The sequence below is a fragment of the Oreochromis aureus genome, linkage group 23, assembly GCF_013358895.1.
Source record: "Oreochromis aureus strain Israel breed Guangdong linkage group 23, ZZ_aureus, whole genome shotgun sequence".
Taxonomy (NCBI): Eukaryota; Metazoa; Chordata; class Actinopteri; order Cichliformes; family Cichlidae; genus Oreochromis; species Oreochromis aureus.
Window position 1 is genome coordinate 44,307,277 of NC_052963.1, and position 27,760 is coordinate 44,335,036.

General features: G+C 41.6%; 2 protein-coding genes across 5 annotated transcripts in view; both read right to left on the reverse strand.

The window, feature by feature from the left end:
* Positions 1-410, reverse strand: part of ttc39a (tetratricopeptide repeat domain 39A) — a 28,043-nt gene extending 27,633 nt beyond the window's left edge. Inside the window, exon 1 of one of the 2 annotated variants that reach the window (XM_031743439.2) lies at positions 193-410. In XM_031743439.2, coding sequence (XP_031599299.1) covers positions 193-245 — 53 coding nt within the window. In that variant the 5' untranslated portion in view covers positions 246-410. The remainder of the gene's footprint in view (positions 1-192) is intronic. The other variant, XM_039606620.1, reaches the window with a different exon arrangement.
* Positions 411-1,602: 1,192 nt separating this feature from the next.
* Positions 1,603-27,647, reverse strand: eps15 (epidermal growth factor receptor pathway substrate 15). 3 transcript variants are annotated; one of them, XM_031743412.2, is made up of 25 exons: positions 27,489-27,647; positions 24,664-24,705; positions 23,999-24,088; positions 23,870-23,917; positions 23,680-23,775; positions 23,395-23,457; positions 22,039-22,164; positions 21,709-21,768; positions 21,246-21,482; positions 20,865-21,010; positions 20,102-20,258; positions 18,340-18,422; positions 15,021-15,093; positions 13,685-13,846; positions 13,398-13,595; positions 12,686-13,057; positions 12,294-12,374; positions 9,201-9,363; positions 9,062-9,106; positions 8,525-8,919; positions 7,877-7,946; positions 7,635-7,705; positions 7,071-7,206; positions 6,724-6,929; positions 1,603-3,876 (listed from the first exon to the last, which is right to left on the reverse strand). In XM_031743412.2, exons 1-25 carry the CDS (start codon positions 27,513-27,515, stop codon positions 3,736-3,738), a joined length of 3,288 nt encoding a protein of 1,095 aa, XP_031599272.1. In that variant the 5' UTR covers positions 27,516-27,647; the 3' UTR covers positions 1,603-3,735. The 3 variants fall into 3 exon arrangements, with proteins under 3 accessions (XP_031599272.1, XP_031599273.1, XP_031599271.1); XM_031743413.2 differs by having other exon boundaries at positions 13,428-13,595; positions 21,222-21,482; XM_031743411.2 differs by having other exon boundaries at positions 21,222-21,482.
* Positions 27,648-27,760: the final 113 nt, after the last annotated feature.

Below are 27,760 nucleotides of genomic sequence, written 5' to 3' on the forward strand. Positions count from 1 at the left end.
TGTTCACAGGCTACAGTGCGCTAAACAGCAATCTCAGCGCGATGACACGATAACCTCGGGCCAGCGCAGTCACATGATGCCTTAGGTTTGGAAAAAAAGTGCGATTAAATCCCCGCAGCCTGAAACAGACAAGCACGGACACGGCCAACCAAGACGCGCTGTGATCTCCGGGTGCTTTTTTCTTCCACTCACCTTTTGCTGTCATGTTTCTTCACGCTTCGCTTCCAGCTGTTCATAAAACTCATTCCACAGCGCAGGAGGACCAGCAGCGGACCGGAGAGGTTTACACAGCGGCTCACACTCACCTCACACGGGAGCAAGTGGGAAGGGAAAGCGGCTGCTGGGCTGCTGCTGCTGCGCGTCTTCCTGACGTGGAAAGGTGTGCTGCTCTCATCACCGCAATAATGACTTTCTATTTAAATGTACAGGAATGCAGTCGCTCGCCCCGCGGTCCTAAAGCTGTCCGTGTTAGGACGACCTTACAAACAAGGAAGTAAACACAGGCGAAAAATAATATTTATAAATATTGTTGTCTTAAATGCCCAAAATACTAAAAGATATATACGTTTACAAAAAAATATATTTAAGCAATAACTGTCAAATAATGTTTATTACTTTTTGTTATTAAAATAATTGTATTATTCAAAAATAAATGTTAAATAGATTTTATATAACAATATAGAATTACTTTTTATAATAAAACATGTTTTGTCAATTACCTAATTCCAATTTCGTTGTCTCCAATTTCGTTGTACCCTGTACAATGACAATAAAGGCTATTCTAATTTTATTTATTTGCCCAGCGTGTTTACAGAAATACTTGAAAGTTGACAAAACTATAAACACAGGTTGTTTATAAATATTAAAGGTGCTTATGATACTGCAATTGTCTTTATAATGTATTTACATCTAAATAAAAAGAGAATGATATCTTCTTATTACTTTAAATATCGTGACACTATAGTTAAATATTATAAACGAAATATATACTCTTGCATTCAGAAATGAGGACATCAGAGGGACATCAGGTTAAGTAGTCTGGAGACTAAATCAATCAGGCTGAGATTATTTTAGATATGTGTAGAGGAGGGATCGTGGATATACTGGAAAAAGAAGGTGATTATGGAACTGGCAAGTGGGAGGAGGGAAAGAGGACGATCCCAGAGAAGATTCGTGGATGTAGAAGGATGACATGCAGGAAGATGGTGTGACAGAGGATGCTAGGGATAGGATGAGATGGAGACCGATGATCTGCTGTGGTCATCCCTAAAAGGAGCAGCCAAAAGCATGAAACACTGATTTACAACAAAGGAGGTGACATGGATTCACAAAGTGACAACAGGAGCACAGGAGGCAACAACAAGGCAACTCCCAAAAAGGGAATGGTGTTGCAGGTGGAGGCCACAGACAATTACTCTCTCGTTATCCCTCCTGACTGACTTCTCTCTAGATTTTAGGTAGTCCAGCTCCTCCTGGAGGTTTGCTGCGTCTCCTGGGATCTGGTGCTTTGTACGAGGAGAAACAGGAGGGGCACGTTCACGTGTAGATGACAATATATTAAGAAGATGCTCTGGAAAACAAAAAATGCACCAACTGCAAAACTACACATTTTTAATATTTATTCTGTTTCAATTAAATGCATTACATGGCCAAAGCCTTCCAATAATGATTTTTCTTACAAGTTAGGAAGTACAAAATAAAATACAATTAGCCTGAAGCTTAAAAAGCTTTATGGATAAGCCTAGAAACATACAGTAAGTGGTTCTGGTTTTGGTGAAATGTGCAGAATTATTAAAAATGACAGTAACCTGTTTGAATACATGACAATGAAGCAATGAAACTAGTACAACAAGAGAGCTGGAGAGCAGACATGCAGCTGTGCTCTCCCGTATTTACAATAAACTTCATTGTGAGAGAGCAAGAGCTCTCAGTAGGAAGTACTGCATCAACCACAGACAGTACACTGGTTAGACATGAGAAGAGGAAACTAACTAGTAAGTACTAAAGTAAGAACAGGAAGAGCTGTCCAAAACGTTGTGCATTATTTCATAAGAAATGAGCTAAGGTAATGAGAGAGCAGAGGCCTCTCGCACTTCATCGTAGCCTTTCCCCAGCAGAAAACCTTCCGTCACGTTTAGTAAAGGAGCTTTCCTGTGCCGCTTGGCCAACCGCCATGTGGCTGTTAACAGGCCTGATAACACAGTGCAACGTGAGCGTGCATCCTCAGCACATCCGAGGTCTTTTGCAAGTTAAATCCCTGCAGATGTCGAGGTGCACGGCCAGAAAATACACCGCTCTAACGAAAAAGTAGAAACACTTAACAACTTTCACCGTGTTTGTGTAAGACTCTGAAATCCAGGGAGTCTCTCAGAGCAGAAAAAACTCCTGGATAAAGAAAAGAAAAATCGTACAAATGGTAACAAGTGAAGCACCGACTGGCACACGTAGAAATGGGACCAAATGTTCACGCGGTAACGTGACAATTGCACAGTTGTATGCTGTAGTTATCCATTCAGCATTCAAGCTGCTGAGGAGCCCTTGAGAGTTTCCCTAAAGGAGATCAATCAGGATTAACGATACAGTTAATGATCAGTTAAGGTAGGATCCACGTTTACATTCATCTATGACAACCTTGCTTTTTGTTAGTCTCAGCAAAAAACCGTACATTCTTTCATGTCGGGCCACAATTAATTTAAATTTTTAGACCGATGTAAAGATCCTAAAGTACTTGAGAGAAACTTAGTTTGCATGTTAGAAAAACAGATCGTGTGCTTTCTGTTCTGCATCCTACTGTAGTGTGCCCTAGTTTTTAATGCAAACCAAGCTGTAGTCATAAAATGTGATGGCTGTAGTTTCAATCCTTATTACCTCCCCCGACACACACACACACAAAAATCAATGCTTTAATGCTCACAAAACAGGTGCTACAGTGAGCAAGGCAGGACTGAAATTTCAAAGGAAAAGGTAGCTGTGGCAGATTTGTTCCATTTTAGTATAAATCTACACATTGTACACATTTCACATCTTACAGGAGCCGCAACTTCCAGTTAAACACGAAGAGATGTTGAAATATTCTGACCTACTCTAAATGAAAACAAACAAAAAAAATCATCTTCCCTGTACGACCGTGGGACAAAACACGCTCACTCTGTTATAAAGGGCCTACAGACTCAGAGAAACAGAACAAACTGGGAAACAGAATCTCCCCAGTTTACTGTGGTTGTTTCAGAAGTTTAACCGAGAGCCAAAAAAGAAAATTAGGGGAATTCTTGAGTTCTAGAAAATTAGCACGTCTATTAAAATCTCATCACAAAGAGAGCTGAAATTTAATGAAATGTATCGAGTTTGTTTAGTGGTTTCGAGTGCGCGCTACAATAAATTACAGTCTGGGGACTTAATGCGGCACGTGCTGCCTGGATTTTAAATGAAGGGAAAATGACGATGTTAACACTAGAACAAGTTTTCACTTATAGCTTGGTTCTAAAAAGGGGGAAAGAAAAAGAAAAAACGTTACGCTCCTCTATCAAAACCACGGAGACCAACAGGATGACAGTCAGGAAAGATGGGGGGTTGAACGAGTTAGAGATGAGATTTGGAGTCTCTTCATGGGGTCAGCAGGTGATGCTGAATCAGTCCTGTACAATCCCCACTTTGCTTTGGTGCTTTCTGGGCTGTGCCGGGCCAAGCTGTGCCGTGCCGTGCCAAGCCAGACCAGTAGAGGGGAACGGGGCCTCCTCAGGAGAATTCAGACTTGCTGAGAGCGATGGCCAGCTCCAGGTCTTCTTGCTCCTGCTGGGTGAGCCTGGCGAGTCGCTCCTTTTCCTCTCGCTCGCTCTCGCGCTTTGCCCACTCTATCATGTCTTCCTCGGTTGGATACTGCTCCATGAAAACAGAGGAAACAAAGAAACATACGCACACAATGGATGCAGTTTTGAAACTTTGAAAACCCACCGGCAGCAGACCTTTTTCCTTCACAGTGGACACTTTGACTGATTTGTAATTACCATTTATGTGCCAGTAACCAAAGAAAGTGAGTCAGGACGCACAATTGTAGGGTGCAAAAAAAAAAGTATCATGTATTGGAGTCTAAATTTGTAGTTCTGTGTTTGTCAAGTCAAAATGCCCATTCTGAGAAAGGTGCATTACAATGAGGTCTAAATGAAATCCAGACTTCTGCAGACCTCCCAAACAAATTAGAAAAAAAGAACAGGAAGGGCGATTGAAATCGATTTCCCTTGATCCAAATGACCAAACGAAAACAGTCCTCCCTCCAACATATATACCCTTGCAAAGTTCCTGCAGCCACATGATCAGGACAAAAGCAGGGACTGCGATGCTACAAAAGCCTGAAGACAAACAGGCACAGCTGTAGGACCACAATCACATGCACTTAAAGCTCACAAAAAGAGTAGGAAGGAAATACAGTCCACTGGTTAAATTGGTTAATCATTGCAGACTGTGTAAATGTTCATTATTCTTAATGAATGACAGACAGAAGCAACAGAGGTCATCCCACGTGCATCCAGCCATGCAAAGGAGAGTTTCCTAGCAACTGTTTTAGAGCCGATGATAACAGGTCACGTATGCAGAACATGCACGAGAAGACGTGTACAGAATGTGATGGATCTGACAGAGAACATGCACTTATCAGTTTGCAGACAACATCCCGCCAATTCTCTCAAATATGAATGAAATCAAACATAAATAAGATACATGGAAAGAGAAATGGTGCTTTTTATTCCACAGCTTTAAGAAAAAAAACTTTGTAGTCTTCTTATTTGTTTTTCATGTTAAGATACTTTAAAGGATCATTACAGAGTTTTACATGTTTTAGTTCATTTACCTGACAGCACACCACACTGTAGGTTCTCAGAAATGTGATTTCCTGGTTTCTTTGTATCCGTTTGTTTCAAAAGGTTCCAAAAATACACACAGATCAAACTGTGGCCAAATGAAACTTCCTAGATACAAATCTGTAATGATTAATAATGCACCTAACTTTATTACTGTTGTGCCTATGTGGTAATTTAGCAGTGCTGAATTACAGTCTCTGATAGTATAATGCAGAAGTTACAGAGCTGACAAGCAGCAGAGGGGTTTTTATGGGCTGGGAAATCATCCTAAATGCAACACATGCTTTGGGAAGTTATCAGCTGTTGGCTGAAGCACGGTCCGAACCTCTGATAAATGAACTGAAAATGTAAAACTGTCAATCCTTTAAACTCAGGGATTTACAGATGGTGATGTCATGGACGCACATAGAAGCCGGAGATGGTGGCCTTGATTCAACACTTTATTAAACTTCTTCACAGAGGTGTAAAGAAACACAGAGAGAATACAGACAATCTGCTTCTCCACAACACACTGCTGACCACATGAGTGCTCGGACACAAACTGATGAATGAATGAATGGATGGATGAACAGAGGAAAGCCTGTATAAATAAACAGCAGCAGAGTAAAGGGGAAAGGAAATTTTGATGATTTGAGAAACAGTGGAGGCACTGGTGTAAGTCAACGAGAGTCAAAGACACAGTTAGTGCATGCAGGTCGGCGACTGACAGGTACATGCGAGGGTGCTCAGGTGACAGGAGAGGATCAACAGTGTTTTGCTGTGATGCAACTTCACAGTTCATTTCCATGCCGCATTAAAAAGGGTTGAACTAATAGAACTAATTTGACTACATCAACCGAAGATTAACCCACACAATCATCTTTCCTCTTGGTTTCTTTTATTTATATTATGTTAGATATATTAATTTTGGAAGCACATTAATGAATGAGAGGAAGAAGAAACCCCTCCACCATTCTTTGGGTTTAAGTTTTCAGAGCAGCCTGCACTTATTTAATGTGGTATTTCTAGGCGAGGTTAGGTGTTTATCCCAAATCAGTGATGTCATAAAACAGCAACTTACTGAAAAGAGTTTGGAGGTATAAAGAGTATGAATGCAGTACTCTGCAGCTCATGAGTCAAGGTCAACTGATGCCACTATGCCCCATGGGTAGGGAAAATTTCCCTGAGACAAATTTAGTGTTAAAAGAAGCATAAAAACTCTGATAATTACATCAGTAATTACTGGATTAGACTCTAAATTTGCACAGGAAGTAATGTCAATGTGACAAAGTTGGGATGGCTAACAAAAAGCCAAATACAAGCAGCCTGTCATCTCTCCATTCACTGCCAAACATTCTGGACTTATGTAGAATATATAATGTATCTATAATTTCTATGCATTTCCTCACAAAGTAAGAGCGCATTTTCAGTCATAGAGTTAAATGAGGTGAAATCTCATTATGAATCCATAATAGAGCGGGGGAAAAGAAATGTTTACAGGGTTAGACAGCATTGTATTATTAACAATAGTCTAAAATATACACAAGCAGCAGAAATGCAAAAGAAAGCAAAAAAAAAACCAAAACAAAAATACAAGATTTACAAGATTTTATTGTTTTAACTGGGAGAAGCGTATGAATCATGTAACATTACGAGCCCGTGCTACCGTGTGAAGCTTTTAATAAGCTGGTTAGTTCACTTTAAGGCTCGTCACTGGCAGTGGATGGAGTGATTTCAAAAGCTGGCCTGATTTGCTCGGAGGGTGTATCCTTATTGAGTAACTACATGTTGGTTTACAAGGAGGAAAAAAAAAAACAGAGTGAGAGAGAAGAGGGCGTGACTATTGACATTCAGGTGGAGGTGAGGGAGATGGGGAGAGGGAGTTGCTCACTTTGTCAAAGCTGGCAAATCCGTCAGCTTCCCGTGCGTTGCGGCGAGGAGGGGAAGAGGGGGCGAAGGGGTCGGCTAAAGGATCCTTTGCAGGCAGGGAGGAGGAGGAGGAAGAGGAGGAGAAGTCTCCTGAAGTCTGTGGCATGAAGTTTCCTCGTCGATGGAAGGAGTCGGAGGACTCCGTTCTATTGATAGATGATTTCTTACCTGACAGGGCACAGACAGGCAGACTCAGCAAAGGCAGGTTTTATTTCATGAACGCTGTTGGCACATCCCCAGACGTGTGATAGCTGCAACCGCACAGAGTTACATGCACTTTTTGTTTTCTGGATAACAGGATTAACTGACCTGGAGGTGGAGGAGGTGGTCTGGTAGGCGTACCCGTTTTTGGCGGCAGGGCTGGGGGCACATCAGAGCTGGCAGGTTGGCTCTCTTCCTGGAAGAGGTTCCTGCTGTCAACTCCAAACTGGTCAGCACCATTTGACTGGAATGAAAAGGTCCAACCAAATCAAATATATCTATTACATAAGCAGGAAGGCGCATGGATTTACTTAAGGACAGCACAGAGGCTGTGTCATCACTCGCACGCTCTGTTGCACATCAGTAAAACCTCGATATATGAAGGTACAGGTACTGTGGTGTGAATAGCAAGTGTGAAATTAGTGTTTCCACGCCAAGTTCACAAGAGCTCTCTGCACAGTAGCTCGGCAAACACCCGGAGAAGGCTACAGGATTTACTACTATGAAGAGACAGAGGCATTTTTGTGCATATAGATTCCTTTCTATGCTTACACGGGGCTTTTTATAGTTGCAAATATAAACCAAAACTAACATAAGACTGGATAATTATTTATTATATATACGATGCACGAAACGATGTGATAGAGGATTCATTAAAAATCTGGAAATTACCTTTGCCAAAGCGCTGAAATCTGCAAAGCCTCCTCCAAATGACTCATTACCAAACACAGCAGCAAACGGATCTGAAACATCAATGAAAAACGACCGAGTGCATGAAATCAGCAGCACTTCAATGCTTCATCCAGCATCTTATTAACAGAAAAGCACATTTTACTTTATTTATTTTTCATTATTTTCTTATTTGCTGCTATGAGTTCTGTCCCCAGTGGGTGGTGCCATGCCACAAGTTGTACCTGCATCTGAGGAAGCACTCACTGTAGTACCACCGGGAGCAAAAGGGTCATTGGATGCTGCAGTGTCCTTCTAAACACAGAACAAACACATCAGATGTTTTTATAATCCAGCCTGAGTGGACAAACATCCTCACCTATAACGTGATTTACTACAACTGGAGCATGTACATCAAACAAAAATAAAAACATAACAGTTCCTCTTTTGGCCACCACTATTTTAACTCTTTCTGAGCTAATAAGGGAAGAATACTAACACATCGTTTTAATTACCATACTTTGTGTATTTACTTCTGAAGTTATTTTAATGTAAATATATAAATGTATTGTATAACCACAGGGCTAAGATCCAAACTTTGGAATCATTGCTATAAATTAGCTTCTGCTTCCTCTTAACAATTTACATGTCAGTGATTTTAACACATTTCTAAGCATTTAAACTATTATACAGAATATTTTATATAAAGTATATATGATAAAGTGGATGATAAGCGTTTTGTGCCACTGTTTCTGAATAAATTCAGGCCTATACGCTTGGTGCTTCCAAAATTACTGCAAACCTTTAGAATGGTAATAAAACATTTGGGACAGGTAATTATATTCCTTACAATACTGTCACAAAAATCAGGTTTAATTAGCGGGTCCACTCACCACAGCCAGATCAGAGCTCGGCGGGGAGCTGCTAAAAGGATCCTTGTCTCCATCTTGAGAACCAAACGGGTCTGCCTCCTTTGTGCTGCTCATTTTGCCTCCAAACGGGTCTGAATCAGCTGTGTTGTTCCCTTTGGAGCTGAACGGATCGTTGGATCCTGCCGCTGGATTGGTGGATTTGGAGGCGAAAGGATCCGGACCCGCTGGTACGGCTGCTGTATCGTTCACCTTGGCTGCAAAGAGGTCTGGCTCCGGCACGCCAGAAGTGGTACCAAAGGGGTCAGCTGAAGCAGAGAAAGGGTCCTCTGAGGAAAACGGGGTGCTGGAAGTTTGTGTGAAGAAAGTGTCTGCAGCAAAGGGGTCTGAGCCTTTGAATGGATCGCCTCCAAAAGGATCTGATTTAACATAAACAGCAGCAGAAACATAATGAATACATAACCCACTCAAATCAGATCACACTCGTTAGATGGGCCATATAAATAAAACAAAGCTGTACTTGTGTGAGATTTATTGCTCATTAAATACTTCAAGCAGTACCTCCAACATCTGCTTTTCCAAAAGGATCTTCTTTAAAAGGATCGTCTACAAAGGAAAAACACACCATCAGTCTGCTAGTGTTCATCAAGCATGAAAAACACTGTTTTTTCCATCTTAATTTTTCACGATGAGGTCTTACGATCGGTAAAGGGGTCTGAATGGAAGAAATCCATCTCAGGCAGGGAGGGAGGGCTGCCCTGTGGTGGCAAGGAGCGAGGGCCAGGCTGAGGTGGAGAGGGGGAGGTGGTTGTTTCTGTTGGCTCTGTAGGCTCCTGTTTGCTCTCTGGCTCTGGTGATGCAACCTGTGGCAGAGAGGCACGGTGCTCTGAGCATTACAGTGAATCATCATCATGGTTATGGAGGGCGAGTGGTTTTAACACCCATCTGATGATCTAACACAACTATCAGCCTAAATTTTTCTTTGCTGTCTGTCTATGCACGTGTCTGGCACGCTGCGTGTCCCACATCTCATATCTGTTTCTGGTAAAAACAGCTTTTCACAGACAACATTTCAAAGAAATGTGGGTAAAACAAACATCCCAACTGTCACACTTGACGACAACGAAAAGAAATATTAATGATAAAAATCAAAAAGAAGAACAGAAGAATACAAGGAGTCACAAAGATGCTGTTTATTGATTTTCATGGGTATACAGCATGAGCAGCAGAGCAGCTACCTGAACGCTACTCCAACAGAGGTCGATTATCTTGTTAATAATTTTACCTTCTCACTACGTACGACTCTGGATACTGTAGCTCCTGTGAAAACTAAGGCCTCAAATCCAAAGTCCCTGACTCCGTGGTATAATTCTCAAACACGTAGCCTAAAGCAGATAACTCGTAAGCTGGAGAGGAAATGGCGTGTCACAAATTTAGAGGATCATCATTTAGCCTGGAGAAATAGTTTGCTGCTTTATAAGAAAGCCCTCCGCAAAGCCAGAACATCTTACTATTCGTCACTGATTGAAGAAAATAAGAACAACCCCAGGTTTCTCTTCAGCACTGTAGCCAGGCTGACAAACAGTCAGAGCTCTACTGAGCCAACAATCCCTTTAACGTTAACTAGTAATGACTTCATGAACTTCTTCACAAATAAAATTTTTATCATTAGAGAAAAATTACCAATAATCATCCCACAGATGTAATATTATCTACAGCTACTTTTAGTACCATCAATGTTAAGTTAGACTCTTTTCTCCAATTGATCTTTCTGAGTTAACTTCAATAATTACTTCCTCCAAACCATCAACGTGTCTTTTAGACCCCATTCCTACAAAACTGCTCAAAGAAGTCCTGCCATTAATTAATGCTTCAATCTTAAATATGATCAACCTATCTCTAATAATCGGCTATGTACCACAGGCCTTCAAGCTGGCTGTAGTTAAACCTTTACTTAAAAAGCATCTCTAGACCCAGCTGTCTTAGCTAATTATAGGCCAATCTCCAACCTTCCTTTCATATCAAAAATCCTTGAAAGAGTAGTTGTCAAACAGCTAACAGATCATCTGCAGAGGAATGGCTTATTTGAAGAGTTTCAGTCAGGTTTCAGAGCTCATCACAGCACAGAAACAGCTTTAGTGAAGGTTACAAATGATCTTCTTATGGCCTCTGACAGTGGACTCATCTCTGTGCTTGTCCTGCTAGACCTCAGTGCTGCGCTCGATACTGTTGATCATAATATCCTATTAGAGCGATTAGAACATGCTGTAGGTATTACAGGTACTGCACTGCAGTGGTTTGTATCATATCTATCTAATAGACTCCAATTTGTGCATGTAAATGGAGAGTCCTCTTCAGACACTAAGGTCAATTATGGTGTTCCACAGGGTTCAGTGCTAGGACCAATTCTGTTTACATTATACATGCTTCCCTTAGGCAGCATCATTAGAAGACATAGCATAAATTTTCACTGCTATGCAGATGACACGCAGCTCTATCTATCCATGAAGCCAGGTAACACACACCAATTAGTTAAACTGCAGGAATGTCTTAAAGACATAAAGACCTGGATGGCCGCTAACTTTCTGCTTCTTAATTCAGATAAAACTGAGGTTATTGTACTCGGCCCTGAAAATCTTAGAAATATGGTATCTAAGCAGATTCTTACTCTGGATGGCATTACCTTGGCCTCCAGTAATGCTGTGAGGAACCTTGAGTCATTTTTTGACCAGGACATGTCCTTCAATGCACATATTAAACAAATATGTAAGACTGCTTTCTTCCATTTTGCGCAACATCTCTAAAATTAGAAATATCCTGTCTCAGAGTGATGCTGAAAAACTAGTTCATGCATTTATTACTTCCAGGCTGGACTACTGTAATTCATTATTATCAGGATGTCCTAAAACTCGCTGAAAAGCCTTCAGCTAATCCAAAATGCTGCAGCAAGAGTCCTGACAGGGACTAGAAAGAGAGAGCAGATTTCTCCTGTTTTGGCTTCCTTCATTGGCTTCCTGTTAAATCCAGAATTGAATTCAAAATCCTGCTCCTCACATACAAGGTCTTAAATAATCAGGCCCCATCTTATCTTAATGACCTTGTAGTACCATATCACCCTATTAGAGCACTTCGCTCTTGCACTGCAGGCCTACTTGTTGTTCCTAGAGTATTTAAAAGTAGAATGGGAGGCAGAGCCTTCAGTTTTCAGGCCCCTCTTCTGTGGAACCAACTTCCAGTTTGGATTCAGGAGACAGACACTATCTCTACTTTCAAGATTAGGCTTCAAACTTTCCTTTTGCTAAAGCATATAGTTAGGGCTGGACCAGGTGACCCTGAATCCTCCCTTAGTTATGCTGCAATAGACGAGGCTGCCGGGCTTCCCATGATGCATTGAGTTTTTCCTTTCCAGTCACCTTTCTCACTCACTATGTGTTAACAGACCTCTCTGCATCGAATCATATCTGTTATTAATCTCTGTCTCTCTTCCACAGCATGTCTTTCATCCTGTTTTCCTTCTTTCACCCCAACCGTCGCAGCAGATGGCCCCGCCCTCCCTGAGCCTGGTTCTGCCGGAGGTTTCTTCCTGTTAAAGGGAGTTTTTCCTTCCCACTGTCGCCAAAGTGCTTGCTCATAGGGGGTCATATGATTGTTGGGTTTTTCTCTGTATTTATTATTGTGCTATCTACTGTACAATATAAAGCGCCTTGAGGCGACTTTTGTTGTGATTTGGCGCTATATAAATAAAATTGAATTGAATTGAATTGAATATACTTGAATAACTCTGTGACTTTACCTTTGGTGGAGTCTCCTTGGGTGACTCCTTTGCATCCTCTGTAGCCTCAGAGGAGACGTCAGGCGCGGGGCTGCTGTGTTCCTGGTTAGAGAACAGAAGCACAATAATTAAAAGGACAGCATCTGATGTTTTTTTTGATGAAAGTTTTGAGTTATAGCGACGGAGTAGCTCATCTGGTTTATGACCATCACAATTTATTGTAATGTGTAGGTTACATGTTTTTGTTGTCACCGGACCAGGTTTCCTTTGAGACTCACTTTGATTTTTTTTTTAGATTATCTGTGATGTTTTCCATGCCACAGTTGTAACATGCATTAGGCTTTAGAGCAGTTTCTTTCCACATTTAAAACTACTGTAAGAGCGCTTCTTATTATTATTCATGTATTTTTTACCCTAACATTGCTCTCCCGGGGCTTGGCCAGGCTCGACAGACTGTACATATCAGTGTAGAGATCATCCAAGGCATCACGTTTCTGCTTTTCATCTTCCCCAGCTTTTGGACTCTCTTCTTCCTTCTCGTCTTCCTCTTCTTTCTCATTCACGCCACCTCTCTCCTCTGAATCTGAATGTTCTTCCACTCTCAGTTCTTTAAGGTCCTCCTGGAAGAGGTCCCTCTGGAAGAGGTCCCCATGGTGGAGCTCTGCAGCGGGGCCTGCTGATCCATTGACCATGACAGGAGAGCTGTCCTCGAGGGCTCTCTTCCAGCTGAGCTGAGCAGTCACTGATCGCTCCTCCACCTGAAGGTCGTTCAGTTTCTGTTGGACCTACGCGCCAGAAGAATATTTTTTTAAAAATGACACGATGAAAGAGCAGAGATAACAGTTAAACACAGATACTATAAATTCTGTAAGCAGTGTACGCAGAAAGTACAGCATTAGGAACACACTGGTGGAGCCACAGCAGTGGTGCTCCATCTGTCCACACAGAAATTCTGGAAGTGCTCAGTATAATCACTGTAGCTATTATTCATGCGTTTGGGTATATAACAGTTGTGCAGCCTGCTGATTACAATCGAAAAATAACTTTTCCATCAGCTGCATAGGTGACAGAAAATGAAAAAATGTTTTCTCTGCAGACATGCTGTACGAGGGAAGAGCTTTTAACCTGTGCAACTTGTGTGAAAGAGTCACGCACAGACTCCTGAAGAGGAGTGAGCTGCTCCTGGGCAGCCTGGACCTTCTCCTGAAGTTTCCGGCTTTCCTCCTGCAGAGCCAAAAGCTCCTCTCGGGCCTGGACCAGCTCCTCCTCATACTGACATATCCTTTGTTCCTGCTCCTCGTGCTCTGACTGCAGAGATGAGATCTGAAAGGAAAGTAACCAGAATTCTAGGTAATTACACAGCTCCTCAAAAGGTTACCAAAAAAAAAAAAAAAAAGGAGGAGGAAACTTACAAGTTGGGTCTCCTGGTTGGTCTGCTGTCGAATGTGAGTGAGCTGCTCCTCCAGGGAGGCCTTCTGTTGGTCCAGCTCATCTAAAGCATCTTGGACTTTCTGACGCTGAGCCTGAAGTTGCTGCAATACTTCGTTTTCCTTTGCCACCTCATCTTGAAGGTCCTGCGGACATAAAGAGAGAGGAGAGAGGTTCAATAACGATGTATTTCTTCTGTGGACAGAGAGGGAGTGAGCAACAACCTTTAAAGTTAATGATTTTTGGGAAGATAATAGTAATAAAAATAAGATAAGAAACTTTATTAATCAGGGAAATGTACAGAGTGTTACAGAGTAACCACATTTCTAGTCTAAATACTAACTTTTGATATAAATTCTGAAAAAGCTCAATGGGTTGTTATATGTCAGCTTGCCGGCAGGAGAAAGGGAAAGGCTGACGTCACAGTGTGGAATTATTTTAGTTTACAGGCTGCAGATCGTTTTGCAGCTCAGTGAGTCAGTGAGATCGTTAACATCCTTTCAGCAGCAGTCAGGCAGCGGCTGTAGCTGAAAGGACAATGGCAGCTTTTAATCTCTATACTAATATCAGAAACCACACAAAGTGCTTTAACAACGACATGTTAAGGCAGAATAGATTATGAAAATAAAAGCTTGTGTTTTGCATGTATTTTTCTTTATTAAAATTCCCCATGTTAGAAAATTTGTATTTCCTTGATTCTTAGAAAATCCCTTCCTGTTTTGAGGCTGGCTTTCCAGGGTTTGATTTCAAAGGTTGTACGACTGCCACAAAACCCATTCTTAACCTCTGGGGAATGCTTGGGTATGTGCAGTATACCACGTCCAGGAATAAACTCAGACAATATAAATAGCCAGAAGCACTCGCGCATAAGTACAATCGAGTGCAGCTACAAAATTCAGCTACATCAGCTCAAACCTCCCTCGATGCCACCCTCGCACTCAGACATCAGAATAAATTCCAAAAGAAGTCTGCAGCCTCGCCCGTTTAAGCCAAACAGCTCCCAAAATAGAGCCCAGACGAGGCAGACATGCCTGCTTAAAGACATCAGCCTCTTCCTCTCCGAGTATCATTAACTGCATTTCTGAACAAGCGTCTCAGCCTGCAAATCAAATGTGTTATTGATCTTCTCCTCCAGAACATTCAGCACCATAAAAGTGAGCTTACCAACCTGCATTTGTTTTGCTTGTTTGTTTGTTTTTAAAGGGAAAACAGGCAGAAATGCACATGTGTTTAATGCATATTAACTGTGCTCCAACAAGAGTTTTTGTAAACCATTTTCTTAGAATACAGGTAAAAACCTCACAGACAAAGAGACCTTACCTGCACTTCGTTGCTGCGCTGTCGGATGGCCTCTTCCTTCTCCTTGATCTCCTCCTCCACAGAGCTCTTCTCCCTGGGGTTCCAGCAAAGGAGACAGGCGTATTTAGCCACCAAAGAGAGCCCCAGCCCACCAAGCCCAAGCCAGCTCTCTAGTGAGCATGCTTTACCCGGCCCCTGAACCACCACCAGCTCCTCTCCCTCAGCCACCATGATGTTCTCCTCAACTCCCAACTTTACAGAAGAGAAAGCAGCATCAAGTCCTGCAGCGACAGCAGGTGTGTGTGAGCGCTGCGCTGTGGGCGCCTGCGAGGATAAGTGTCAGAGAAAGTGAGCATGTACTCGCTCAGTCAAACGCGTGGGAGATAAAGAGCGAGAAGCAGATGGCTGCTTCAGGGATGGAGGGAGAAAGAGAGGAGGAGGAGGGACGAGTGATGAGCCGCCAACCTCCAACATCTATCATTTGAGCCGTCCGTATGCTCATCCTCTCTACTTCACTTTTCATGCATGCGGCAAGAGAGAAAGAAGAGACGGGTGGGGTAGAAAGGAAGTGTCATAACTTGTGCACAAAAGATACTTCAACTACCTTTAAAGGAATCCTGTGCTTGTGTTGAGTGCTGTGGTAAGGTGTTACATAAACCATTAGACACAAAAAATTGTGTTATTGAATATAAATGATTACTCTAAGGGATTTTATGCTAGTATTTTCAGCTCCAAGGAAAACTGAGAATAATTACCAGAAACAGAAAATAAAGAGGAAGCACATAAAGAGGCAAAGAAAAGATCCTGATTGGTGTTTTTACTTAAACATGTTTTTCAGTAATGTATTTCTGCTCACTTGTTCTCTTACATTTGTTTTTGGTTCATTATTATTCACACAACCTTTTAGTTTTGTTGTGTGAAGACACAAAAGAAATGATGCCTCAGTTTAACAGTTTAACTTATTAAAAACACACATAAAAGGATTTATCCACCATTATCCTTTTAACACAGGCTTAAAATAACAGCTAAACTTTCAAATGAACCACCATTTTTAACTATTCTATCGCTCGCCGCACAACAAACACACAACTCCCCCGATAATCTACGAGCTGCAAATGCAAAGGGAACTTCTCCTGCGTACCATTCCCAATTTCTACTCACCCATCAGCATCATCGTCATCATCACTGCCAACCTCCTTATCCTGAACAGAAGGCTGCTGCCCCATTCTGAAGCAGCCGCAAAGACGCTTCATCTTTCCAAGCTCTTATTAAATAAAATCTGTCCGCAGGTGATTTCTAACTCAGTTTCCATCCTTCTTAATTCAAACAGCTGTCATCTAGTGTGTCTAAGTGTGTGTGAGATTCTATGTGTGTTTATTGGAAGGCAGAGGTAGGAGAAAAGGCCACTTTCTCACTTCTCCCTCTCAGTTTTCACGAAAAGGGAAGCTACGCTCTGTAAAGTATGAAAATGAAAGCCATTACTATGACAACTGCTCAAACCAAGACTCCATGTGCAAAGCATGCATGCAAATGTGCAGCTGCTGCAGCTTTTACTTAAAGGTACATCTGGCATTTAAGATCATGTGAAGTAAAAAGGCAAAAGAAGGTAAAAACATAAAGTTTGGAATCAGGTCGTGTCTCAGGATCTCTACTAAGTCAAGGTTATGACTGTGACTTTCAGAAAAATGAATCATCTTGTTTTTGAACCATTCTTTTTGCTTTGATCACAAAGGCAAGCCTCAGGTTACGCACTGCTGCCCTCACATGGCCCTGTCTTGTTATAATTTTAAATCTATTGTTTTCTGAAAAGCTGCAAGGCCTGCAGACCCTGAGGTATCAAAGCAGTCCCAAGCCACGTTCCCGCCAACATGCTTCACAGTGCGAAGGTTTCGGTAGTTTTTTAAATGACCATTTTTCCAATTTTGCCAAAAAAGTTCAACAACTGTTGCCACGTCTACATAGAAATCTGTCCTCTAAGTGTTGTGGAGCATCTCAGTGATCTCTAGGTTCTTTTTATGTCTTTCCATTCACACCATTTTAACTTGGTGGATTTCTTACTGTGGAGACATGAACAAAGATTTTAACAGGTGACTGGTGCAGATGTTATGTTGTTCCCCTGGGTTTTCTTATTTTTAACCTCCATCATGACTAAAGGTTTTGCTCTCGGTACACTCGCCTCACCACGCCCACTCGAAGGTTGACTGACAACACTCCCATCACATTTTTCTCCACACTGCTTATTGTGAAGTGATTCCCTACAAGGTCTTTGGAAATCATTTTGTAGCTTTTCTAGGCATCATGGGTCTCTTTGAAGCTTCTTTTAAGATCCAATAAAAGTTGTTATAATGAGATGTGTTCACATCAACCAAACTTTATAAAGATGTGCAAACTCTTTCAGTAACCAGACTCTATCGCAGGGGTGGGGAACTCCAGGCCTCGAGGGCTGGTGTCCTGCAGGGTTTAGATCTCGCCCTGAATCAAATGATGAGTTCATTACCAGGCCTCTGGAGAACTACAACACATGTTGAGGACATCATTTAACCATTTGAATCAGCTGTGTTGGATCAAGGACACATCTAACACCTGCAGGACACCGACCCCTGAGGTCTGGAGTTCCCCCAACCCTGCTCTATGGTTTTATTTACTGGCAGAGTTCCAGTTCTTTCTGCTTCATTGGAACATCAGAATTAAAGTGGCTTTAGGAGTTAGTAGCGCTGAGGTTACCTCTGCACTCTGTTGAAGACTCTGCAGTCACTCAAAGTACTATTATTTGTGTGTCATTATTTGTTGTGTTTGATTATGATTACTACTTAGATGACATTCAGGCAATGCAGATTAATCCCAAACAGTTTACACCCTCTCCGGGGGCGGATCTAGAGAGATTATTTTAGGGTGGTATGGGAATCAAATAGAGTGGCATAATCAAAGCCATCTCTTTACACATGCAGGTGTTACATTCTGTTATATGTATTTTATATAGTTAAAATACATCAAATGGAGTAAGTACACACGTTTCATATAGACATAGTCTGTAACTTTCTTACTGACTTCAGTTCAGACCCTTTCCACCTCTCATCTTTTTAACCATCTGCTGCTGCAGTAACACAAGTGTTTATTATTTTTACTGGAGCTTTGGCTGTGCTCAAAGAAGTGAGAGTGTTTCCCTCCTGCATACCTGAACCAGCAGAGGCTCACAAACACACAGCTCGAACCCTTCATCTTTAGGCCAACAATATAAAGCACCAATGAAATCATCTCCACCGCCATCACTCCGTTAATAACATGTATGGTGTTTGTCTTTTTCTTTTTTTTTTTAATAAATGTGAGGAGAAATGATTACCTTTGTAGTTCAACAATCTCGTTACTCAGTGAGTCCAGCTCCTTGATGGCAGAGAAGTCGGCTGCTAGGTTAGCTGCGTTGTTCTGGTGAACACATGGAGGACAGAGGAAACTCAATATCACCAGTAAAGAGCAGAAACACCCACATTACTGATATGCAGATGAAAGTACTGGAGACCAGTGACTCATTACAACATAAACAAATAGCAGAACTACACTAACAGCTTTGCAGAGGTTACACATCGAGTCATCTACTGTTAGAGGCTCAACAGGCAGGGTTTGTTTGAGGAACAGTGGTTTTAAAAGCAGCCTAGCTGATACCACTTGGTTCTCTAGCTTAAAAGACGATGGAGGCAAACTATACTACTGATAATTTAAAAAATCTAAAACATCTTCAAAGCCTTGATAAAAATACATAACTACAGAAACAGATACAATGATAAGAGTGCATCTCAAAAACTAAAAACAGTAACCTTTTGTTCTCGTCAGCTTCCCTCAAAAGCACAAGGGCAAATGGAAACTAAATATCAAATTCAAAAATTTAGGATAAAACTATGTCAGATAACAAAAGAGGCAACCTGTTGAGAGTTATGAGATGCACTGGACTCTTTCTGATGAATCGCACTCACTCAGGATTGTGTCAGTGCACGTGAAATGGATGAAATGCAAAAAATGCAAAAAGACAAGGCAAAGAAACAAACTGAAGCAGAGAGAGGGAATAAGAAACACACACAGCTGCAAGCTTAACACAAAAAATATACAACACACACACACACACACACACACACACACACAAACACACCAAGAGAAAAAGACGTCACTGAAAGCCACAATTAAGACAAGAAACATAATTTATATGTAACAGTGCTGATGCAATGGAAAATTATAATAAGTAACTGCTGTAAACGGATGGGGAAAACCGCAACCAGAGTCTGTTTTAAGCTATAAAAAAGAGCTACTCCAACTGCTTCAATTCACTATCAGTCAGTCTCATTATTAAGGATCTTTCACCGTCCATGAGATCAATTTTTGTGCGTTTTTAATTCTTGAATTGCAAGCAATTGCTGGATTCAGATCAAACAAACCCAATACTGATATATTGGCTGACACCCCCCCACCCCATAAACAGACTCCCCATAACATTTCATATATATAGTTTTATATGAGTCCTTGCCAAAGTAATATTGCATTCACTTTAAATATAAACTTGTTTTATCATCACAGAAAGCTGTAGATAGCTCGTTTATGCTCAGATCAGCTAGTTGTTGTGGTGCTGCCAAAAGGGAAATTACAGAGTGCCCTCTGGTGGACAAGCTATGCAACATCAACAGTCATAACACAGTTGAAGGGTGTTTCTCTCATCTTTACCTTACTTACTAAAATGTAATTTATTGGCCGTTTTATCTAGAAACCGCTATATGAGGAAAATGGCTAGTATCAGGCTGTTATCATCATAATAACTGATGCCTGAAAGCATCTATGGTATACATTTGTAAATCCTAAGTGACTTCCTTCTCGAGTTACTGCATTCACAAGATTTTCAGGAAACGTGACCTCTGGCCTTCATTTTTAATAGTACACTTATAGCATCAATAAGAAAATCCTACATCGTCTCGTTCTCAAGTTATTGTGTTCTTTAACTAGGTGTTCATGCCGCTTACCCGTCTGGCCCGTGTGGTGATGAACCTTTTACTGCTGAGGGGTAAAAAGGATTTAAACATCACTAATAATTATTCACAACTTGAGTGTTGAGAGCGACTCACCTGTTTGATGTTTTGTCTGTCAGACGGAGGAATCATCTCTGGGGACAGATTTTGTGGAGGGTCTAAGCCTTTGGTCAGTTTCAGATTAATTAGATAAAGCGCCAAGGCGAACTGCTCTCGCGTCAGTTTCCCTATGTCTCCAATGTCACAGAGCTCCCTGAGGGGAAAGAAAAAAAACAAAAGCACACAGGTTACATAAGACAGTAACGATTTATACTTCAGGCAGTGCCTATTTTTGATGGCCAGGCTAATCATTATGTGAGGGAAACCAATACACACAGAAGCTAATCAGCCACATGAAGATAAAAATCCATAATAAGATCATCTGCTGGTCGTGTGCATGAACACATACTGCAGTGCTGCATGTTGCGACATTCAATTATAGCTGAAACTATGAATATGTTTTTATATTTCACTTACTGTCATCATCAGATTTATAATAAAGTGTAAAAATGAATGTTTCACAGATGTTTTATGGAGATTGTATCTATTCTAGCCATCTATGTTATTGTTAAAATGCTTAAGTACCTTATTGTCCAACACTATTATTTCTCTCTAGTGTAAAATAACTATTTAATCTACTTTGCATTTATGACGTCTTTCTGCAAATCATCCTCTGCAGCACTTCTTCCTCTTTTTTCCTTCATTTGTGTGAATAGAAGGGCAAAGAGCATGGGATGCCTTCTGTTGCACAAACTGCAAAGCTCTCTGATTCTTTGAGTAGAAGCTGGAGTCAAACAGGGAGATTTGTGACGGTACTTACCAAATCCGTGCGAGTGTAGCGGAGGGCAGCCCGGTCTTGAGGAATATATCTCTGACTTCAGGGCCGGACACCAAGCCATCCATGTCGCCATCCGTCTTGTTGAACAGCTCGTCGAACTTCGCCTTCTCTGCTGGCGATACTACCCACTGTACAGAGAAAGAAACCAAACTTAACCACACTCTTCGCCACCGCAGGAACATTCAGAACAACTTACAGCAACGAGAGATTCACAAACCTTCGCACTTCCTCTAGTCTTTTTCTTTTGAAAAACACACTGAACTAGCCAGTTTGAAATCATTGTAACTGTTGATGTACCAGTGTAGTAATAAAATAATACTTCTCAGGCACTGCACTCACAGGAGAGGTGGAGCCTGTACTCACAGGGGCAGCTGCTGGTGCTGGGACAGGGGCAGGAGCTGGGGTGGGTTTAGGAGGGTGGGGCATAGTCTTAGAGCCAGCGTGGGAGGAGCGACTGTCTTTGACAGAGGGGGGCGAGGGTAACAGGGGCATCACGGGAGGCACCGAAGGTTTTTTCCTCTTGGAGGGTGGCACCAGGGGAGGCGGTAGGGACATGGGAACAGGCTCCCCCTCTAGAGCTCTGTACACCAGATACATAGCCTGGGAAAGGGCAACAAAGTAATGAGAAATGATTACCCAGCATCCTGCAGTTCAGTCTTCACACTTCCTCCTCATGTCTTGGATCTTTTCGATTCAGAACTATAGAAATAATTTAAGATCCTATGACTCAGTACATAGTTGAACAACCTAAAGTGAAACCAGTTGTGGACAAATACTAAAACCTACATGGTTTCTTTCTTATTTGTAATATTAACTCGAGTCTTACCACAGAAAACTCATCTCTGTCCAACATGCCGTCTCTGTCTATGTCACTGAGCTCCCACACCTTCAACACAAAGAGATATTATTGATGAGCATCAGTCATCACAAAACTGCAAGATGCAAAATAACAAGTGCCACACCGCTGACTCGCTACCGACTCTCACTTCTACTCAACTCGTTGACTTTTTAAAAATAGTTTCTTTTGATGCGTTAAATCTTCCATATTAAGCTCCTATGTTACTGTATGGTGTGGTTTCTATTCATTTTTTTACTAAAGCAATCACTTTGTCAGTAAATGAAACTAACATCAAAGAGTCCTGTTTGAGAATCATACCCTGCCCAGGATGTCCACCGGCAATTTGGAGTTAAGCAGGACGGGCTTGACCTTCTCTCCCGACAGCATCCCTCCTACTGGGCCAAGACTGTCAAAGATGGAGTCGAACTTCAGCTTCTCCTCAGGCTGGAAGAAAAATAAAACAGCTGTACAATGAAAATCACTCTAATGGAGACATAGACTGTTGCGCAGTCAGACTCTTGCTTGCTTAGGTTGGTCAGATAAGGTCAGTCTTATACACCTGTCCAAGTCAACAAACATTCAAAGCCACCACGTCTGTACAGTGGAACGTTCTGCAAACACAGCTTTGCTTTGATGAAAAACATCCAGTAATTCTCTGTCTTTAATTTCCTTTTAAACTTCAGTGGCTTTTTCTTCCCAATTTTCATTGCTTGTAAATCTAATTTTGCAAGCTGCATATTGGCTTCATTAAAGCATGTTGTCAACCTTGTATGTAAAAAGAGCTCTTTTCTCAGCTGCTCCCTTTAGGGGTCGCCACAGTGGCCCGACATCTCAGCCTATCCCTAACATCCTCCTGTGTCACACCAACCGCTCTGCACATTCTCCTCTTTGTAGTCTGCCTCATTTCCTATGCCTGGCAGCTCCATATTTAACATCCTTTGTCCAATATTTCCACTATCCCTCCTCTCCACCTGTCTGTATCGTCTCAGCTTTGCTTCTCTTAACCACTCTTAAAGCCTGAACCATGGAATAATTCCCTCCAAAATTCAGATGTTTCTTTTTTAAACTTCAGTGTCTATAAAACCTTCTGAGATTGTTTTAAACTAAATATCAATGTGAGGTTTTTTATTTGTGTCATTTTTGCTACATCCAACATTTTGGTGCAATTTATTGGCCAGTTTTTGTTTTTAAACAAAACCATTTTAGGGGGTTAGGTTTAAAAACCCCATCACACTGTTGATGAAAAGGGTTTTACAAACTCATGTATCAAACTTGGTGTTACAAAGTTACTTTGTCTCCGAACCGTCCGTTTGATATACTCATTTCGAATTCTGTCGCTCCAAATGAAAATCTGAGCATCTCCAAACACTATAAACAGACTCAAGACGCTAACCAGCATCTCAGCAGCAGAGAAATTTTGGCTTTCAGCTGCACATAGAGAAAAAAAGAAGATCATTTTGGTACTTCTGATTCATGTTTATTAACAAGTAGCACTGGTATTGCAGAGCTATACATACTGCTATGCTAACTTTATTTACTTGACATTTTAAATGATCACAACGACAAAAATGATGCTTCTCTTAAGGTAACAAAAAATGAGATAAAACAAGGACAACAGGAAAACAATCACAACTATATTTAGACAAAAAGATAGGACGTTGGAGCGTGCCTCACCTTGACAACCCAGGGAAGGTCAGCAGCCCCTCCTCCTGCTAACAGCGGGCTGCTGGTGTCATGCTGGAGATGAGCACAAATATTTTTCTATTATAAGTGTTTGCATTAAAAATAAATTAAAGAATATTTTTAAAGCCAAGACCAAAAACTAACAGTTGAAGCTGTTTGTAGTGAAACAAACACCTGTGAATATACCACAGATCTACTGTATTTGACTTCAAATGACCAGCAGTGACTTCAATAGCAGGCACAGTGTGGATTTATAGCACACAGGAGCAGACTTACAAATTTCGGGGGAGGAACAGCCACATTAAGACTCTTGAGCGCCACCTCCAGGCCATTCTGAGCACAAGCTACCAGCCGCAGGGCTATGAAGAATTGCTGAGGGCAGAAGTAGAGTGGCGTAAGCCTGGTGATGATGAACACACATTTCTGAAGGAGTTCACTTTGGAGCTACTTGACAGTGTACTGGTACCTGCTTGTTGAGTGCTCCCTTTCGTTCAGAGTCTGCCAAATCCCAGATCTAAGGAGACATTTACAGATAAAACATCAGTTAGCATCAATGAGAACATTAAAGCTAACAGAGAGCTGTGTCTCCACTCACCTTCCCAAGGACCAGGTCAGCCAGACCTGACCTCTTTAGGAACAGAGCTGCATCAGCTGCTGCCACTCGCCCGCTGCCAGTTGGATCAACCTACACACACACACACGCACACACACGCACACACACGCACACATTAAAGCTTATATCATCTTAGAAACTATCAGTATAACAAGCTAAAATGCTAACAAAGACAAAACTCTTAGCTTCGAAAAAAGATGGGGAACAACTGAAAACCATGAAAATCAGCCCTGGATCCTCTGAGTCATTTAAATCAATACTGGTAATAAACCAAAGCCATTTTCTCAGCAGTCTATTGGCTTAGTAGTCTTTCATGAGGCTCAAAGGGAGTGCTGCTGACATGTTGGGCAAAGGGAAACATTATTAATTCATAGAGATACTTCCTTTATTGGACACAGGCTCTGAAACTGATAGAGAGAAGTGAGATCACTGCTCGCTGCAAGACAGCAGTGTAAATGCAGGTTTAGTTTGTGTGCTGAAATTACAAAAACCCCATTCTCTCACTTGAAGATTTTATTTTATTTGCTTATGTCCATCTCCATCCAGAGCCATTTAAAGCTAAGCCCATGAAAATGAGAGTCAAACTATGCAGAACACAAGTTATATGCACATACATTGTAACCTATGGGAAAGATACGATGGCATACCTGACGATAGTATTTGTCATAGATGGGGTTTCCACTGGAGAGCTGTTTACGGAGAAAGAGAAGAATAAAAACAGTTGAGAGATTTTTAAAACACAGTCATTTTTACCTAAATTCAAAAATGTTCCTTATAACAATCTAACACTAATCGTTCAAATGATTTTTCAAAGTTAGCTCTGAAACAACCAACAAGAGTTTGACGGCTACAGAAAGTTTGTCATCCACTGAGACAGTTAAAGAGCTGCTTGTTTGAGCTCCAAGTATAGCCACTGGCTAAATATGTTAAAAACAGCTAAGAAAAATGACTTAAATGACTCATTTAGTAGAACGTTTTACCATTAAAGAAGCCACAGTGTGACTGCAAAACCAAAAAGTTTATAATGGCTGTGTTACAGGTAGGATAACAAATAAAGACAAAAACAATATAGCATCTATGACAATGAGTAGCAATCAGGTGCAGCAGTTTTCATCATTCATAAGTCAGCTGCTTATAATTACAATAAATCCAACTTTTACTCCTAACAAATGCCTAAAAATAGCAATTTCTTAAACTTTCCTACTACCTGCCATGTAAGCACATCAAATATTGTGTAATTTTGCTTAGAAAAATCCGTATTTATGCAGCATTGTTAATTAATTACCACAATCTATCCTACTAAAATGAGGCAGCTATTGTGTCTTTTTGAGTTGAAATAAAACATGTCTGAAAATGCTGATGTACCTGAGCATCTGATCAAAAACAAGCCACAACCTAAATATATTCAATTAATACAAAGAGAAACTGTTTAAATGTCACTGAGGCTGCGAAAATATTTGCCATTTTCGCTTTTCCAAACAACTGAATCCTTTTTCGATTAATCAGCTGACTGTTTCATTGAAAAGCTACTCTGCATTTCCACGTAAACATCGACACAAATACTCTGGAGAATGGATGGATGACTCAGAATACACCAGAAGGTTTATGCTGAGTTGCATGCAGAGAGAGTGATAACTTTTGTGATAACTTCAGGATGCAGGCTACATTTCCTGGGGCCCCCTGGTCAGCTTTAGGCATTTACAAGGCGTCACTCCAAAGGCAACAGTTAGTCTGGCCTTCTGTCATGTCCTCCCTAAACGCCCCTCTTTCCTCTGTTAAGAAAAATGTCTACTGTTGGACTAAAGAGGAAATAAAGCAGTGCTTCCTTATTTGTGTAGCTGAAACTGACAGCTGGTTGTTTGGTTTCAAATTGGCAGGTGCAAGGAAGGGAGGAAAGGGATGGACAGTAATTGTTTCAAGTGTGAATCAACCAGGGAGTGGCTAGTCAAAGGAGGTTAAGGCTTTCAGAGACATGTGAGATTACTCTCTATTGTAAAACAGACTTAGATCTGACACCAAAAACAACTCGCACACATAAAAAGCAAAGTTATCAGTCAGCTTTTTCACCCACCAGTTTACAGTGAAATAACTGTTGACACACACATATCTTTCTCTAGTCAATGCAACTTTTTTCTTTTCCCCTATGACACACAATACTGTGCCTGGGACTGTTGGCGTCTGTAACACTGTGGTCTTTGTACTGGTGACTTTAATTGAGCACTGAAAAAACACCCCTCACTCATCCCCCAGCTAGCCCATACAAAACTGCAGCAGATAGCCAGAAACATCAGGGCGCAGGAGCTGGCGGGACAGGCTAGACTGTTCTAGAGATTATAACCACCCATGGTAATAAAGCACACTGATGTCACTATCAACACCAAACATGAGGCGAGTTTGGAGATTATCGGGCATCTGACAGGAACACTTACAACAAGCACTGGTGCCTGACAGGCCAATGAACTCCCACAGCTCACAGATAAACACAGGTTTCAAGTCATTTGAGAGACAAGGATCTCAAAGCTGCTGCTGGCAGGCAACTCCTGTCTGTTGCTGGAAGTAACGGCAGCTCAGGTAACAAGTCCACGACCTAAAGCTGCTAATTTAACCTGCCCGTCGCCTCCTAAACAACACAGACACATTCTGACGCTACATTATTTAGAACTTAATTTAGCTAGCAGCAACTGTGCAGCCTTTTACGACAGTAGAGGTGGCTAGTGGCTTGTTCAATTCACTTCCTCTTGCTAGTTGCAACATAACAGCTAACGATATGAGGAGTTTTCTCTATTAACTATTTGTTAACAGCAGCAGCTAACAGGCTAACTGTTAACGCTGTCCACTTTTGAAAGGTGACAGGGGGGAAAGACACCAAGCCAGTCACCGAAGCATGTTTACTTCTAATAATAGCAATAACCAGGCTGCCTATTCAGTCTAACCATGTAACAAAGCTACATACACGGCAAGAAAATCCAACACATAGGCTACAAGCTTTACTGTATATGGCTTGAGTGCTTTATCAGAGGAAAACAATGTTAGCAGAGGCTGAAGTAGCAGAAATGTGACAGTAGAGCCACACATGGGCAGCCCAACACCCAAATAGCCTGCAGCAAACCGGGCAGCACTAAATACGATTAGAAAACACCCGAAAGGAAACGAAGACGAGCAGCGCTAGCTTACACGGTTTATCTCAACTTTGATAAAGCGACTCTAAAACAGCCCAACACTGGTCACAAACTAGCTGTTAGCTAGCAGGCTAGCTAGCTAGCTACGCCCTTACGCAGTCCCCAAAGAGATTAGGAAGAAACTTTTCCCAGTCACAGCAGGGCTAAACTTCCAAAAGAGGAACCAGAATCAAAGAAAGCCCGCGATTCTTTCAGCCAGGTTTAACCGACGCTGCCGAAACATCTCCGAGCGTAACAGGCAGAGGGCAGAAAGCGTTTGCTGTCGTTATATTTGAGTTGTAAGACAGTGTTACCTGAGTAAGAGACAGACTGGAAGCCATAGTGTTTCTGTTTCCCACCGCTTTCAAGCTGCGCCGACGACAGGCAGCGGTAGAGGCCGCTGAAAACCCTGAAGCCAGACCTCAGGGACCGACCTCCCCTCAGAGCTTCACCGTCCCTGCATCCCTGCGAGGAGGTACACAAATAACAAAAGCCAAGGCTTGCAGAGATAAATGACAAATAAAGACTTGACACACCCACTCTATGAATTTCTTTACTTTTAGTTGCGTCATTTTGCTATCGGCAA